This window comes from Convolutriloba macropyga, unplaced genomic scaffold (genome assembly GCF_964194025.1).
Source record: "Convolutriloba macropyga unplaced genomic scaffold, txConMacr16.3 SCAFFOLD_1503, whole genome shotgun sequence".
NCBI classification, from domain to species: Eukaryota; Metazoa; Xenacoelomorpha; order Acoela; family Convolutidae; genus Convolutriloba; species Convolutriloba macropyga.
The window spans coordinates 27,797-42,348 of NW_027449588.1; the positions used below are offsets into that span (position 1 = coordinate 27,797).

The 14,552-nt window shown below is 50.7% G+C and overlaps 1 protein-coding gene across 1 annotated transcript; it reads right to left on the reverse strand.

Moving 5' to 3' along the window:
- Positions 1 to 333: 333 nt before the first annotated feature.
- Positions 334 to 1,382, reverse strand: LOC142355172 (uncharacterized). The gene is made up of 5 exons (XM_075407425.1): positions 1,203 to 1,382; positions 1,075 to 1,128; positions 853 to 956; positions 643 to 727; positions 334 to 493 (listed from the first exon to the last, which is right to left on the reverse strand). Exons 1-5 carry the CDS (start codon positions 1,380 to 1,382, stop codon positions 428 to 430), a joined length of 489 nt encoding a protein of 162 aa, XP_075263540.1. The 3' UTR covers positions 334 to 427.
- Positions 1,383 to 14,552: the final 13,170 nt, after the last annotated feature.

The following is a 14,552-nucleotide window of genomic DNA, read 5'->3' on the forward strand; positions in this document are numbered from 1 at the left end:
AAGCGTCGAATCCATACTCAAGTTGTGCTGGAGCATGAACGTTAGTAGTTGCAGGAGAATGATACTGTAGTACACCAGTCAAATACACCCGGCACATGGACGTGTTGAAAGACTCATGCTAAGACTCAATTGCAAGGCATTGACCCACGCATGTATGTAGATAGCTGTACCTGTGGCTTGCCTTTGATTAATGTAGCTCCAGCAGCACCCGTGGAGGCGTGCTCTATTGGCCTATGCATAGATCCTGTGTGTGTGTGTGTGTGTGTGTGAGAGAGAGAGAGAGAGAGAGAGAGAGACTCAGGCTGAGTCTTATTATGGATGACAAACCCGGCAAGGTTGGCTCTCCTCTGGGTGAACACCTGCCTGGCATTGTCAACCGTCTTTGATTCTGGGACCGCGTGGTCAAGGAGGCATAAGTTTGTGAACGCTATTGAGTAGACTCCTTTGCCTCCGGGCCATGGGCTCCGAAGAGAAGATGACACGTCTCATGTACCTGCCAAGACAGACGGGTCACTTGCTGCTTGCACGGTACGACCTCCTCCTCATGCCCCCCCCCCCCCCCCTCCTCTCAAGTGTTCCCCAGTAGACAAACGCCAACGACATAATCTGCGCCAGGCCAGCAAACAGCAAGGGAATTCTTGCCTTCTGGTCAATCTGCTGCGCCACCTCTGTCTCACCGTACATGAGATCCCATGCCGATTTGGATATCTCCTGCATGATCGTCTCCCTATGTTTCACACCACGCAACGGCTTCAGAGGAGACGCCAGGGCCACACACATGCAGCTTCATTCATATTCAGGCTTTAGATGGCTGGCGGGTACTGGGGCACTCCACACACAACAGCGGCTCACTCTAGTTTCTTCCTCAGCTTGGCCAACACGTCAGCCTGGATTTTCCCTCGAGACACGGAGCTCTCGTGCCCGCTGCGCAACCTGGCGATATCCCGTGCCAAATCCTGAAGGGACAGGTTGACATTATGCAGGGACCACACCTCAAGATGGGAGGCTTGCCAGTTCTTGCTGGTCCACGTCCTGGGGGAGAGAGGGGTCGGGGAGGGACGGCTGCTGACGCACCTCTTTCTTGAGCTCCTCCCGTACTTTTTCCTGTGTGAAAACCTTCAGCTCCTCCTGCAGGGCAAAGATTGTGCGGCACCAGCCACAGAAGCATTAGCAGCAACAGCCAAGTGCCGCATGCAGCTTACGGCCAGGCCCTGGGAAGGCACAGCCCATCCACCCAGGAACCTGAACAACCCCCACCACCGGAGCCCTGCCCAGGGGGCCTGAGCATGGGCAGATGGTCTCGGTAGGCTCTGCGCAGGGCCTTGTGCAGTTTGCATGCATGGGCTCTTGGGGCAGTGAGATCCAGTCATGCTGCCGTGCATACCTTGCCCTTGAGCTCCTGGACAATCTGCATGCAGGGATACAGAAGAACGGTTCAGCATGAGAAGGCAACCGTAGACACCCCAGAGTGTGAGGGTGCGCGCAGGGAGATGCTGCACACCCCGGGGATGAGGTTTTCATGTGGTATGGCAGCTTTGTCTGTCGGTCTGTCTGTCTGTCTGTCTGTCTGTCTGTCCGTCCGTCCTCCTCTAGAGCAGTATTCTTGCTGTGCTGCGGGGCAAGGAAGAGGAAAAACAGGGAAAGGGGCGCCGGCCGGGGGGGAGGGGGGGGGGAGGGGGGGGGGGAGGGATTTCTGCTACTGCAGGCGTATTGCATGCCATTGCTTGGTAAGTTTGTGTGGTGGGATGATGCTGTGCAGGGGGGTATTAGAGTGCACAGTGTTCAGCGGCACTGCATAGCTTTTGCGGAGATGGCCGGCGCACCATCTGCCTGAGGTCATCGAACTGCCCGTCTTTCATGAGCGACTCCAAAACTTGAACTTCCAGATACTTTGCCATTGGATGGACCTGCTTTAAGTGTAGCGACAACAGGCGCTGCCTACTGCAGTGCAAAGGGAGCAGGGCAGTTCCCAGCTCACGCTGTCCAAGCGTGATATCATGCAGAGTTGGAATGACTATCTATCTGGCCGACCTCCTGTCACACCGACCCGTCCAGAAGTCCTGTTGACAGGAGTAGTCAGTAGTCAGTTGTGGGAGAGGAGCCAGCGCCATGGAGGTCTCAAGAGGGTGGACGGACCAAGGCATTCACCGGGTGACCAGCTGTTGATTCCTGTAGGGAGAGTGGCTCCAAGGACACTTGATGCGTTAGCCTTGATTGAGGCGTATATACATGTGTTAGCTCTAGGGAGCCTCCGTCGCTCACCATGATATGCTTACACGTAGCCCTCCGGAGTGCACCATGGTCACTGCAGCTCAATTAATTGTATCAATACTCGTACTACCTAGTAATAGTACGAAAAAGAGCCTCCTGTCCATATGGGCCGTCCTGCAGAGCCTCCCATGCACACCATGGGCCGGCCGGTAGGTACCAGGTAGGTACCTACTATCTATACTCTATAGTGTGATAGGTTGATTACTCTATATAGGAGGTACCCTAAAGGTACCTACTGAGGGTAGGTAGGTACCCTAGCTAGGGTAGAAGGCAGACCTAGCTGCTTTCCAGTAGTCGTACTCGTACGAGATTCCTTTGTGATATCATAGCGCTTCGCAGATACCAGTCAGGAAGGTAACCCCTTATGCAGTGTACACCCCTCCACAAAAGTCTAGGATTTACGTATTAGGGCTCAATGTGCCAATGAGGGAGCTCCGTGGGCTAGTGCTGCCCTATATGCATTGTGTAAGGTAGTACCAACTCATAGTAGCGCTAATCATGAATAGGAACCTCAGCTTTGGGCTGAGGCGCCCTGATATATGTGCCTTTACAATACTTGAAAAGCAGCGAATATAGCAAAATTAAAATATATACCAAAATTGTTTAGCACAACTGTAAGAGTCAAGGACAAAAGGTCTGAGGCCCAAATATCGTCCACAACACCATTGATAGTAGTCGAGTCAACCATGCTTTGGGGGTGTTGTGCCTAGGGCTTTCAAGGGGTTTCTAGTCAAACCCTCTTTTGTGTTCGAGATTTTGGGGCCAATTTCCGTTGTGAGAGTTGCTGTTTCGGCTGCCAGCTCGAGCGTAGCACCTCCCAAACCTTGTCCTTGTGGAAGGTAAAAGGGAACTAGTAGGAGAGTGCGCGTACATATGCTTTGAACATATTTAGGAGCCTCTTGTCCTCCATTGTGTTGTTTGTTGCAGTAGTACGTGCGCTGGGACGGGGCATACGCACAAATGCTACACTGGCTGAGTGGTTGTTGTACCGTGACATGAGCGATTGAAACCAACCATGAAGCATGCAATAGCAAGGATACCCTCATTACTACCAACCAATGGGATCTCAGCTAAAGGGACGGCGGTGGTGGACGTCCACACCCCTGTGTTGGTGTGGCTGAGATCCAATTATGTCACAGCCAACCCCCTTTCCTTCAACGATTTTTTTAGGGGTCTAAACGTTCGAATTTGGGCCTGAAAAATCGAAAAGTCCATTGTCGGTGGGGTCATGAGGAATCCGTCAAAAATGATTTGAGGCCCATCCGAGCTCTGGTTGCTTTTCTATGATTTTTAACGTAAACGGGATCGGTCTGCCCACTGGGTACAACACAGCTCTGCCCCATGTCTCTCGCTATGCATACACCCCTCCCCTAAAGTCACCCAATCGCTCCAAATGGCCCCCAATCCTATTGATTATAGATTTCCTCAATCATCCATGGCCATCCCCCTATCTCATTCCCTGCATCGACACTGTAGCGCCTTGCCGTGTACCCAACTCTGTTTTCTGGGTGGCCAAAATGACTAGCTAGGCGGTACAACTGTAGTAGGGCCCTAGGCATAGGGTTCATAGGTTTCAGATCGGGACACATCATGATGTTGAAATGATAGGGCCCTAGTAAACCCCATGTTTCTGGGACTGAAACCCTAGATTGGAGTATGCAATTGAAGTTATGCTTGAATTGGCTAAAAAGGGGCCCCAGACTTTTGTGGAGGGGTGTGCCCGAAATAATATTTCTGAGTATTCGGACCTTGAAACCGGCCCACGTGGCCCTTGGTTTGATCTGCTTTCCTATTTGTTGCTCGAAGCAGCCCTCCAAACGGTGTGGCCTCCGTTTTTGCTGCGTTAGACGCGCAACCTCTGTTTGGCTTGCTCAGGCCGCTGCCCAGGCATAATGGCAGCTGCTAAAACAGCCTACTCTCGCAGAGTTGAGCTTATTCTCGCCTTCCAGGCAAGTGGTAGCTACCGGCGAGCTGCAAAGCAGTGTGGGGCAAAGTGGCAAACCGTCCGAAAGTGGGTGCAGAGGTTCGAGGCTACTGGAGACGTGCGCGACGCCCCTCGCTCTGGCCGTCCGAGGAAAGGCTTGCACACGCCTCGCGCTCGAGAGGTGCTGAAGCGAGGCGTTAAGAAGCGCTACAACTGCACCCAGCTGGCTGTGGAGGCGAAAAACAAGCTTGGCATATCCGCGAGCAAGGAGACTGTGCGTCGTGCCCTAAAAGAGATGGGGGCACGTTGTGTGCGACCAGTTAGGAGACCTGGACTCACACAGCAACACAGGGCAGCCCGTGTGGCATTTGCCAGGAAGTGGCTGAGGCTAACATGGAGAAATGTGATGGTTTCTGACAGCAAGTTCTTCTATTTCAACCCAAAGAGCAAGGATGAGAAGGTGTGGGTGCTATGGGATGGTCAGCCTCCCACACAGCAGGCACAGAGAGGTGGGTACAAGGTTCATGTTTATGCTGCTGTGAGCAAATGGGGAGCCACTCCGCTATTTGTCACAGCAGGCACCACAGGTCACACAGTCGAGGTGGAGGGCAAAAAACACAAGACTGTTGATGGAGAGGTGTACAGAGAGCTGCTTCATGCCCAACTACTGCCTGCATGTAGGCAGCTGATGAACTATCGCTATGGGAATGACTGGGTGTTTCAACAAGATGGAGCTTCAGCCCACACTGCCACTAAAACACTGCAATATCTGAGAAGCAAGGAGTTCAGACTCATGGAAAACTGGCCATCACGCTCTCCTGACCTATCATGGATTGAGAATCTGTGGGCCCATGTAGAGAGGGAGCTCAGGCAACGTGCTCACACTCTCACAATTGAAAATTTCATACCAACATTGCACCAGGTCTGGGATGAAATCCCATTGTCTGTACTTGAAAATCTACACGCCAGCATCCATAGAAGGCTGAAAGCATGCATTGATATGGAGGGGGGCAACACAATGTATTGAGACCTAGCAAAGGGAAGGTACTTAGTAGTATAGAAAGGCAACCATAAAGTGCTTTGTGTAACTTAATATATTTTGCATACTCAAATTTATAATTGCATTACGAAAACACTGTGCCCGAAATAATATTTCTGAGTATTCGGACCTTGAAACCGGCCCACGTGGCCCTTGGTTTGATCTGCTTTCCTATTTGTTGCTCGAAGCAGCCCTCCAAACGGTGTGGCCTCCGTTTTTGCTGCGTTAGACGCGCAACCTCTGTTTGGCTTGCTCAGGCCGCTGCCCAGGCATAATGGCAGCTGCTAAAACAGCCTACTCTCGCAGAGTTGAGCTTATTCTCGCCTTCCAGGCAAGTGGTAGCTACCGGCGAGCTGCAAAGCAGTGTGGGGCAAAGTGGCAAACCGTCCGAAAGTGGGTGCAGAGGTTCGAGGCTACTGGAGACGTGCGCGACGCCCCTCGCTCTGGCCGTCCGAGGAAAGGCTTGCACACGCCTCGCGCTCGAGAGGTGCTGAAGCGAGGCGTTAAGAAGCGCTACAACTGCACCCAGCTGGCTGTGGAGGCGAAAAACAAGCTTGGCATATCCGCGAGCAAGGAGACTGTGCGTCGTGCCCTAAAAGAGATGGGGGCACGTTGTGTGCGACCAGTTAGGAGACCTGGACTCACACAGCAACACAGGGCAGCCCGTGTGGCATTTGCCAGGAAGTGGCTGAGGCTAACATGGAGAAATGTGATGGTTTCTGACAGCAAGTTCTTCTATTTCAACCCAAAGAGCAAGGATGAGAAGGTGTGGGTGCTATGGGATGGTCAGCCTCCCACACAGCAGGCACAGAGAGGTGGGTACAAGGTTCATGTTTATGCTGCTGTGAGCAAATGGGGAGCCACTCCGCTATTTGTCACAGCAGGCACCACAGGTCACACAGTCGAGGTGGAGGGCAAAAAACACAAGACTGTTGATGGAGAGGTGTACAGAGAGCTGCTTCATGCCCAACTACTGCCTGCATGTAGGCAGCTGATGAACTATCGCTATGGGAATGACTGGGTGTTTCAACAAGATGGAGCTTCAGCCCACACTGCCACTAAAACACTGCAATATCTGAGAAGCAAGGAGTTCAGACTCATGGAAAACTGGCCATCACGCTCTCCTGACCTATCATGGATTGAGAATCTGTGGGCCCATGTAGAGAGGGAGCTCAGGCAACGTGCTCACACTCTCACAATTGAAAATTTCATACCAACATTGCACCAGGTCTGGGATGAAATCCCATTGTCTGTACTTGAAAATCTACACGCCAGCATCCATAGAAGGCTGAAAGCATGCATTGATATGGAGGGGGGCAACACAATGTATTGAGACCTAGCAAAGGGAAGGTACTTAGTAGTATAGAAAGGCAACCATAAAGTGCTTTGTGTAACTTAATATATTTTGCATACTCAAATTTATAATTGCATTACGAAAACACACCCCTCCACAAAAGTCTAGGATTTACGTATTAGGGCTCAATGTGCCAATGAGGGAGCTCCGTGGGCTAGTGCTGCCCTATATGCATTGTGTAAGGTAGTACCAACTCATAGTAGCGCTAATCATGAATAGGAACCTCAGCTTTGGGCTGAGGCGCCCTGATATATGTGCCTTTACAATACTTGAAAAGCAGCGAATATAGCAAAATTAAAATATATACCAAAATTGTTTAGCACAACTGTAAGAGTCAAGGACAAAAGGTCTGAGGCCCAAATATCGTCCACAACACCATTGATAGTAGTCGAGTCAACCATGCTTTGGGGGTGTTGTGCCTAGGGCTTTCAAGGGGTTTCTAGTCAAACCCTCTTTTGTGTTCGAGATTTTGGGGCCAATTTCCGTTGTGAGAGTTGCTGTTTCGGCTGCCAGCTCGAGCGTAGCACCTCCCAAACCTTGTCCTTGTGGAAGGTAAAAGGGAACTAGTAGGAGAGTGCGCGTACATATGCTTTGAACATATTTAGGAGCCTCTTGTCCTCCATTGTGTTGTTTGTTGCAGTAGTACGTGCGCTGGGACGGGGCATACGCACAAATGCTACACTGGCTGAGTGGTTGTTGTACCGTGACATGAGCGATTGAAACCAACCATGAAGCATGCAATAGCAAGGATACCCTCATTACTACCAACCAATGGGATCTCAGCTAAAGGGACGGCGGTGGTGGACGTCCACACCCCTGTGTTGGTGTGGCTGAGATCCAATTATGTCACAGCCAACCCCCTTTCCTTCAACGATTTTTTTAGGGGTCTAAACGTTCGAATTTGGGCCTGAAAAATCGAAAAGTCCATTGTCGGTGGGGTCATGAGGAATCCGTCAAAAATGATTTGAGGCCCATCCGAGCTCTGGTTGCTTTTCTATGATTTTTAACGTAAACGGGATCGGTCTGCCCACTGGGTACAACACAGCTCTGCCCCATGTCTCTCGCTATGCATACACCCCTCCCCTAAAGTCACCCAATCGCTCCAAATGGCCCCCAATCCTATTGATTATAGATTTCCTCAATCATCCATGGCCATCCCCCTATCTCATTCCCTGCATCGACACTGTAGCGCCTTGCCGTGTACCCAACTCTGTTTTCTGGGTGGCCAAAATGACTAGCTAGGCGGTACAACTGTAGTAGGGCCCTAGGCATAGGGTTCATAGGTTTCAGATCGGGACACATCATGATGTTGAAATGATAGGGCCCTAGTAAACCCCATGTTTCTGGGACTGAAACCCTAGATTGGAGTATGCAATTGAAGTTATGCTTGAATTGGCTAAAAAGGGGCCCCAGACTTTTGTGGAGGGGTGTGCCCGAAATAATATTTCTGAGTATTCGGACCTTGAAACCGGCCCACGTGGCCCTTGGTTTGATCTGCTTTCCTATTTGTTGCTCGAAGCAGCCCTCCAAACGGTGTGGCCTCCGTTTTTGCTGCGTTAGACGCGCAACCTCTGTTTGGCTTGCTCAGGCCGCTGCCCAGGCATAATGGCAGCTGCTAAAACAGCCTACTCTCGCAGAGTTGAGCTTATTCTCGCCTTCCAGGCAAGTGGTAGCTACCGGCGAGCTGCAAAGCAGTGTGGGGCAAAGTGGCAAACCGTCCGAAAGTGGGTGCAGAGGTTCGAGGCTACTGGAGACGTGCGCGACGCCCCTCGCTCTGGCCGTCCGAGGAAAGGCTTGCACACGCCTCGCGCTCGAGAGGTGCTGAAGCGAGGCGTTAAGAAGCGCTACAACTGCACCCAGCTGGCTGTGGAGGCGAAAAACAAGCTTGGCATATCCGCGAGCAAGGAGACTGTGCGTCGTGCCCTAAAAGAGATGGGGGCACGTTGTGTGCGACCAGTTAGGAGACCTGGACTCACACAGCAACACAGGGCAGCCCGTGTGGCATTTGCCAGGAAGTGGCTGAGGCTAACATGGAGAAATGTGATGGTTTCTGACAGCAAGTTCTTCTATTTCAACCCAAAGAGCAAGGATGAGAAGGTGTGGGTGCTATGGGATGGTCAGCCTCCCACACAGCAGGCACAGAGAGGTGGGTACAAGGTTCATGTTTATGCTGCTGTGAGCAAATGGGGAGCCACTCCGCTATTTGTCACAGCAGGCACCACAGGTCACACAGTCGAGGTGGAGGGCAAAAAACACAAGACTGTTGATGGAGAGGTGTACAGAGAGCTGCTTCATGCCCAACTACTGCCTGCATGTAGGCAGCTGATGAACTATCGCTATGGGAATGACTGGGTGTTTCAACAAGATGGAGCTTCAGCCCACACTGCCACTAAAACACTGCAATATCTGAGAAGCAAGGAGTTCAGACTCATGGAAAACTGGCCATCACGCTCTCCTGACCTATCATGGATTGAGAATCTGTGGGCCCATGTAGAGAGGGAGCTCAGGCAACGTGCTCACACTCTCACAATTGAAAATTTCATACCAACATTGCACCAGGTCTGGGATGAAATCCCATTGTCTGTACTTGAAAATCTACACGCCAGCATCCATAGAAGGCTGAAAGCATGCATTGATATGGAGGGGGGCAACACAATGTATTGAGACCTAGCAAAGGGAAGGTACTTAGTAGTATAGAAAGGCAACCATAAAGTGCTTTGTGTAACTTAATATATTTTGCATACTCAAATTTATAATTGCATTACGAAAACACACCCCTCCACAAAAGTCTAGGATTTACGTATTAGGGCTCAATGTGCCAATGAGGGAGCTCCGTGGGCTAGTGCTGCCCTATATGCATTGTGTAAGGTAGTACCAACTCATAGTAGCGCTAATCATGAATAGGAACCTCAGCTTTGGGCTGAGGCGCCCTGATATATGTGCCTTTACAATACTTGAAAAGCAGCGAATATAGCAAAATTAAAATATATACCAAAATTGTTTAGCACAACTGTAAGAGTCAAGGACAAAAGGTCTGAGGCCCAAATATCGTCCACAACACCATTGATAGTAGTCGAGTCAACCATGCTTTGGGGGTGTTGTGCCTAGGGCTTTCAAGGGGTTTCTAGTCAAACCCTCTTTTGTGTTCGAGATTTTGGGGCCAATTTCCGTTGTGAGAGTTGCTGTTTCGGCTGCCAGCTCGAGCGTAGCACCTCCCAAACCTTGTCCTTGTGGAAGGTAAAAGGGAACTAGTAGGAGAGTGCGCGTACATATGCTTTGAACATATTTAGGAGCCTCTTGTCCTCCATTGTGTTGTTTGTTGCAGTAGTACGTGCGCTGGGACGGGGCATACGCACAAATGCTACACTGGCTGAGTGGTTGTTGTACCGTGACATGAGCGATTGAAACCAACCATGAAGCATGCAATAGCAAGGATACCCTCATTACTACCAACCAATGGGATCTCAGCTAAAGGGACGGCGGTGGTGGACGTCCACACCCCTGTGTTGGTGTGGCTGAGATCCAATTATGTCACAGCCAACCCCCTTTCCTTCAACGATTTTTTTAGGGGTCTAAACGTTCGAATTTGGGCCTGAAAAATCGAAAAGTCCATTGTCGGTGGGGTCATGAGGAATCCGTCAAAAATGATTTGAGGCCCATCCGAGCTCTGGTTGCTTTTCTATGATTTTTAACGTAAACGGGATCGGTCTGCCCACTGGGTACAACACAGCTCTGCCCCATGTCTCTCGCTATGCATACACCCCTCCCCTAAAGTCACCCAATCGCTCCAAATGGCCCCCAATCCTATTGATTATAGATTTCCTCAATCATCCATGGCCATCCCCCTATCTCATTCCCTGCATCGACACTGTAGCGCCTTGCCGTGTACCCAACTCTGTTTTCTGGGTGGCCAAAATGACTAGCTAGGCGGTACAACTGTAGTAGGGCCCTAGGCATAGGGTTCATAGGTTTCAGATCGGGACACATCATGATGTTGAAATGATAGGGCCCTAGTAAACCCCATGTTTCTGGGACTGAAACCCTAGATTGGAGTATGCAATTGAAGTTATGCTTGAATTGGCTAAAAAGGGGCCCCAGACTTTTGTGGAGGGGTGTGCCCGAAATAATATTTCTGAGTATTCGGACCTTGAAACCGGCCCACGTGGCCCTTGGTTTGATCTGCTTTCCTATTTGTTGCTCGAAGCAGCCCTCCAAACGGTGTGGCCTCCGTTTTTGCTGCGTTAGACGCGCAACCTCTGTTTGGCTTGCTCAGGCCGCTGCCCAGGCATAATGGCAGCTGCTAAAACAGCCTACTCTCGCAGAGTTGAGCTTATTCTCGCCTTCCAGGCAAGTGGTAGCTACCGGCGAGCTGCAAAGCAGTGTGGGGCAAAGTGGCAAACCGTCCGAAAGTGGGTGCAGAGGTTCGAGGCTACTGGAGACGTGCGCGACGCCCCTCGCTCTGGCCGTCCGAGGAAAGGCTTGCACACGCCTCGCGCTCGAGAGGTGCTGAAGCGAGGCGTTAAGAAGCGCTACAACTGCACCCAGCTGGCTGTGGAGGCGAAAAACAAGCTTGGCATATCCGCGAGCAAGGAGACTGTGCGTCGTGCCCTAAAAGAGATGGGGGCACGTTGTGTGCGACCAGTTAGGAGACCTGGACTCACACAGCAACACAGGGCAGCCCGTGTGGCATTTGCCAGGAAGTGGCTGAGGCTAACATGGAGAAATGTGATGGTTTCTGACAGCAAGTTCTTCTATTTCAACCCAAAGAGCAAGGATGAGAAGGTGTGGGTGCTATGGGATGGTCAGCCTCCCACACAGCAGGCACAGAGAGGTGGGTACAAGGTTCATGTTTATGCTGCTGTGAGCAAATGGGGAGCCACTCCGCTATTTGTCACAGCAGGCACCACAGGTCACACAGTCGAGGTGGAGGGCAAAAAACACAAGACTGTTGATGGAGAGGTGTACAGAGAGCTGCTTCATGCCCAACTGCTGCCTGCATGTAGGCAGCTGATGAACTATCGCTATGGGAATGACTGGGTGTTTCAACAAGATGGAGCTTCAGCCCACACTGCCACTAAAACACTGCAATATCTGAGAAGCAAGGAGTTCAGACTCATGGAAAACTGGCCATCACGCTCTCCTGACCTATCATGGATTGAGAATCTGTGGGCCCATGTAGAGAGGGAGCTCAGGCAACGTGCTCACACTCTCACAATTGAAAATTTCATACCAACATTGCACCAGGTCTGGGATGAAATCCCATTGTCTGTACTTGAAAATCTACACGCCAGCATCCATAGAAGGCTGAAAGCATGCATTGATATGGAGGGGGGCAACACAATGTATTGAGACCTAGCAAAGGGAAGGTACTTAGTAGTATAGAAAGGCAACCATAAAGTGCTTTGTGTAACTTAATATATTTTGCATACTCAAATTTATAATTGCATTACGAAAACACACCCCTCCACAAAAGTCTAGGATTTACGTATTAGGGCTCAATGTGCCAATGAGGGAGCTCCGTGGGCTAGTGCTGCCCTATATGCATTGTGTAAGGTAGTACCAACTCATAGTAGCGCTAATCATGAATAGGAACCTCAGCTTTGGGCTGAGGCGCCCTGATATATGTGCCTTTACAATACTTGAAAAGCAGCGAATATAGCAAAATTAAAATATATACCAAAATTGTTTAGCACAACTGTAAGAGTCAAGGACAAAAGGTCTGAGGCCCAAATATCGTCCACAACACCATTGATAGTAGTCGAGTCAACCATGCTTTGGGGGTGTTGTGCCTAGGGCTTTCAAGGGGTTTCTAGTCAAACCCTCTTTTGTGTTCGAGATTTTGGGGCCAATTTCCGTTGTGAGAGTTGCTGTTTCGGCTGCCAGCTCGAGCGTAGCACCTCCCAAACCTTGTCCTTGTGGAAGGTAAAAGGGAACTAGTAGGAGAGTGCGCGTACATATGCTTTGAACATATTTAGGAGCCTCTTGTCCTCCATTGTGTTGTTTGTTGCAGTAGTACGTGCGCTGGGACGGGGCATACGCACAAATGCTACACTGGCTGAGTGGTTGTTGTACCGTGACATGAGCGATTGAAACCAACCATGAAGCATGCAATAGCAAGGATACCCTCATTACTACCAACCAATGGGATCTCAGCTAAAGGGACGGCGGTGGTGGACGTCCACACCCCTGTGTTGGTGTGGCTGAGATCCAATTATGTCACAGCCAACCCCCTTTCCTTCAACGATTTTTTTAGGGGTCTAAACGTTCGAATTTGGGCCTGAAAAATCGAAAAGTCCATTGTCGGTGGGGTCATGAGGAATCCGTCAAAAATGATTTGAGGCCCATCCGAGCTCTGGTTGCTTTTCTATGATTTTTAACGTAAACGGGATCGGTCTGCCCACTGGGTACAACACAGCTCTGCCCCATGTCTCTCGCTATGCATACACCCCTCCCCTAAAGTCACCCAATCGCTCCAAATGGCCCCCAATCCTATTGATTATAGATTTCCTCAATCATCCATGGCCATCCCCCTATCTCATTCCCTGCATCGACACTGTAGCGCCTTGCCGTGTACCCAACTCTGTTTTCTGGGTGGCCAAAATGACTAGCTAGGCGGTACAACTGTAGTAGGGCCCTAGGCATAGGGTTCATAGGTTTCAGATCGGGACACATCATGATGTTGAAATGATAGGGCCCTAGTAAACCCCATGTTTCTGGGACTGAAACCCTAGATTGGAGTATGCAATTGAAGTTATGCTTGAATTGGCTAAAAAGGGGCCCCAGACTTTTGTGGAGGGGTGTGCCCGAAATAATATTTCTGAGTATTCGGACCTTGAAACCGGCCCACGTGGCCCTTGGTTTGATCTGCTTTCCTATTTGTTGCTCGAAGCAGCCCTCCAAACGGTGTGGCCTCCGTTTTTGCTGCGTTAGACGCGCAACCTCTGTTTGGCTTGCTCAGGCCGCTGCCCAGGCATAATGGCAGCTGCTAAAACAGCCTACTCTCGCAGAGTTGAGCTTATTCTCGCCTTCCAGGCAAGTGGTAGCTACCGGCGAGCTGCAAAGCAGTGTGGGGCAAAGTGGCAAACCGTCCGAAAGTGGGTGCAGAGGTTCGAGGCTACTGGAGACGTGCGCGACGCCCCTCGCTCTGGCCGTCCGAGGAAAGGCTTGCACACGCCTCGCGCTCGAGAGGTGCTGAAGCGAGGCGTTAAGAAGCGCTACAACTGCACCCAGCTGGCTGTGGAGGCGAAAAACAAGCTTGGCATATCCGCGAGCAAGGAGACTGTGCGTCGTGCCCTAAAAGAGATGGGGGCACGTTGTGTGCGACCAGTTAGGAGACCTGGACTCACACAGCAACACAGGGCAGCCCGTGTGGCATTTGCCAGGAAGTGGCTGAGGCTAACATGGAGAAATGTGATGGTTTCTGACAGCAAGTTCTTCTATTTCAACCCAAAGAGCAAGGATGAGAAGGTGTGGGTGCTATGGGATGGTCAGCCTCCCACACAGCAGGCACAGAGAGGTGGGTACAAGGTTCATGTTTATGCTGCTGTGAGCAAATGGGGAGCCACTCCGCTATTTGTCACAGCAGGCACCACAGGTCACACAGTCGAGGTGGAGGGCAAAAAACACAAGACTGTTGATGGAGAGGTGTACAGAGAGCTGCTTCATGCCCAACTACTGCCTGCATGTAGGCAGCTGATGAACTATCGCTATGGGAATGACTGGGTGTTTCAACAAGATGGAGCTTCAGCCCACACTGCCACTAAAACACTGCAATATCTGAGAAGCAAGGAGTTCAGACTCATGGAAAACTGGCCATCACGCTCTCCTGACCTATCATGGATTGAGAATCTGTGGGCCCATGTAGAGAGGGAGCTCAGGCAACGTGCTCACACTCTCACAATTGAAAATTTCATACCAACATTGCACCAGGTCTGGGATGAAATCCCATTGTCTGTACTTGAAAA

What these genes read in the sequence shown, in the direction of transcription:
- LOC142355172 (XM_075407425.1), bottom strand. Translation starts at nt 1,382, where the DNA reads ATGCACGGCAGCATGACTGGATCTCACTGCCCCAAGAGCCCATGCATG. An exon ending in TGCCTTCCCAGGGCCTGGCC is followed by an intron (nt 1,129 to 1,202) that starts GTAAGCTGCATG and finishes TTTGCCCTGCAG; the next exon opens with GAGGAGCTGAAGGTTTTCAC. An exon ending in CGCAGCAGATTGACCAGAAG is followed by an intron (nt 494 to 642) that starts GCAAGAATTCCC and finishes CTGTCTTGGCAG; the next exon opens with GTACATGAGACGTGTCATCT.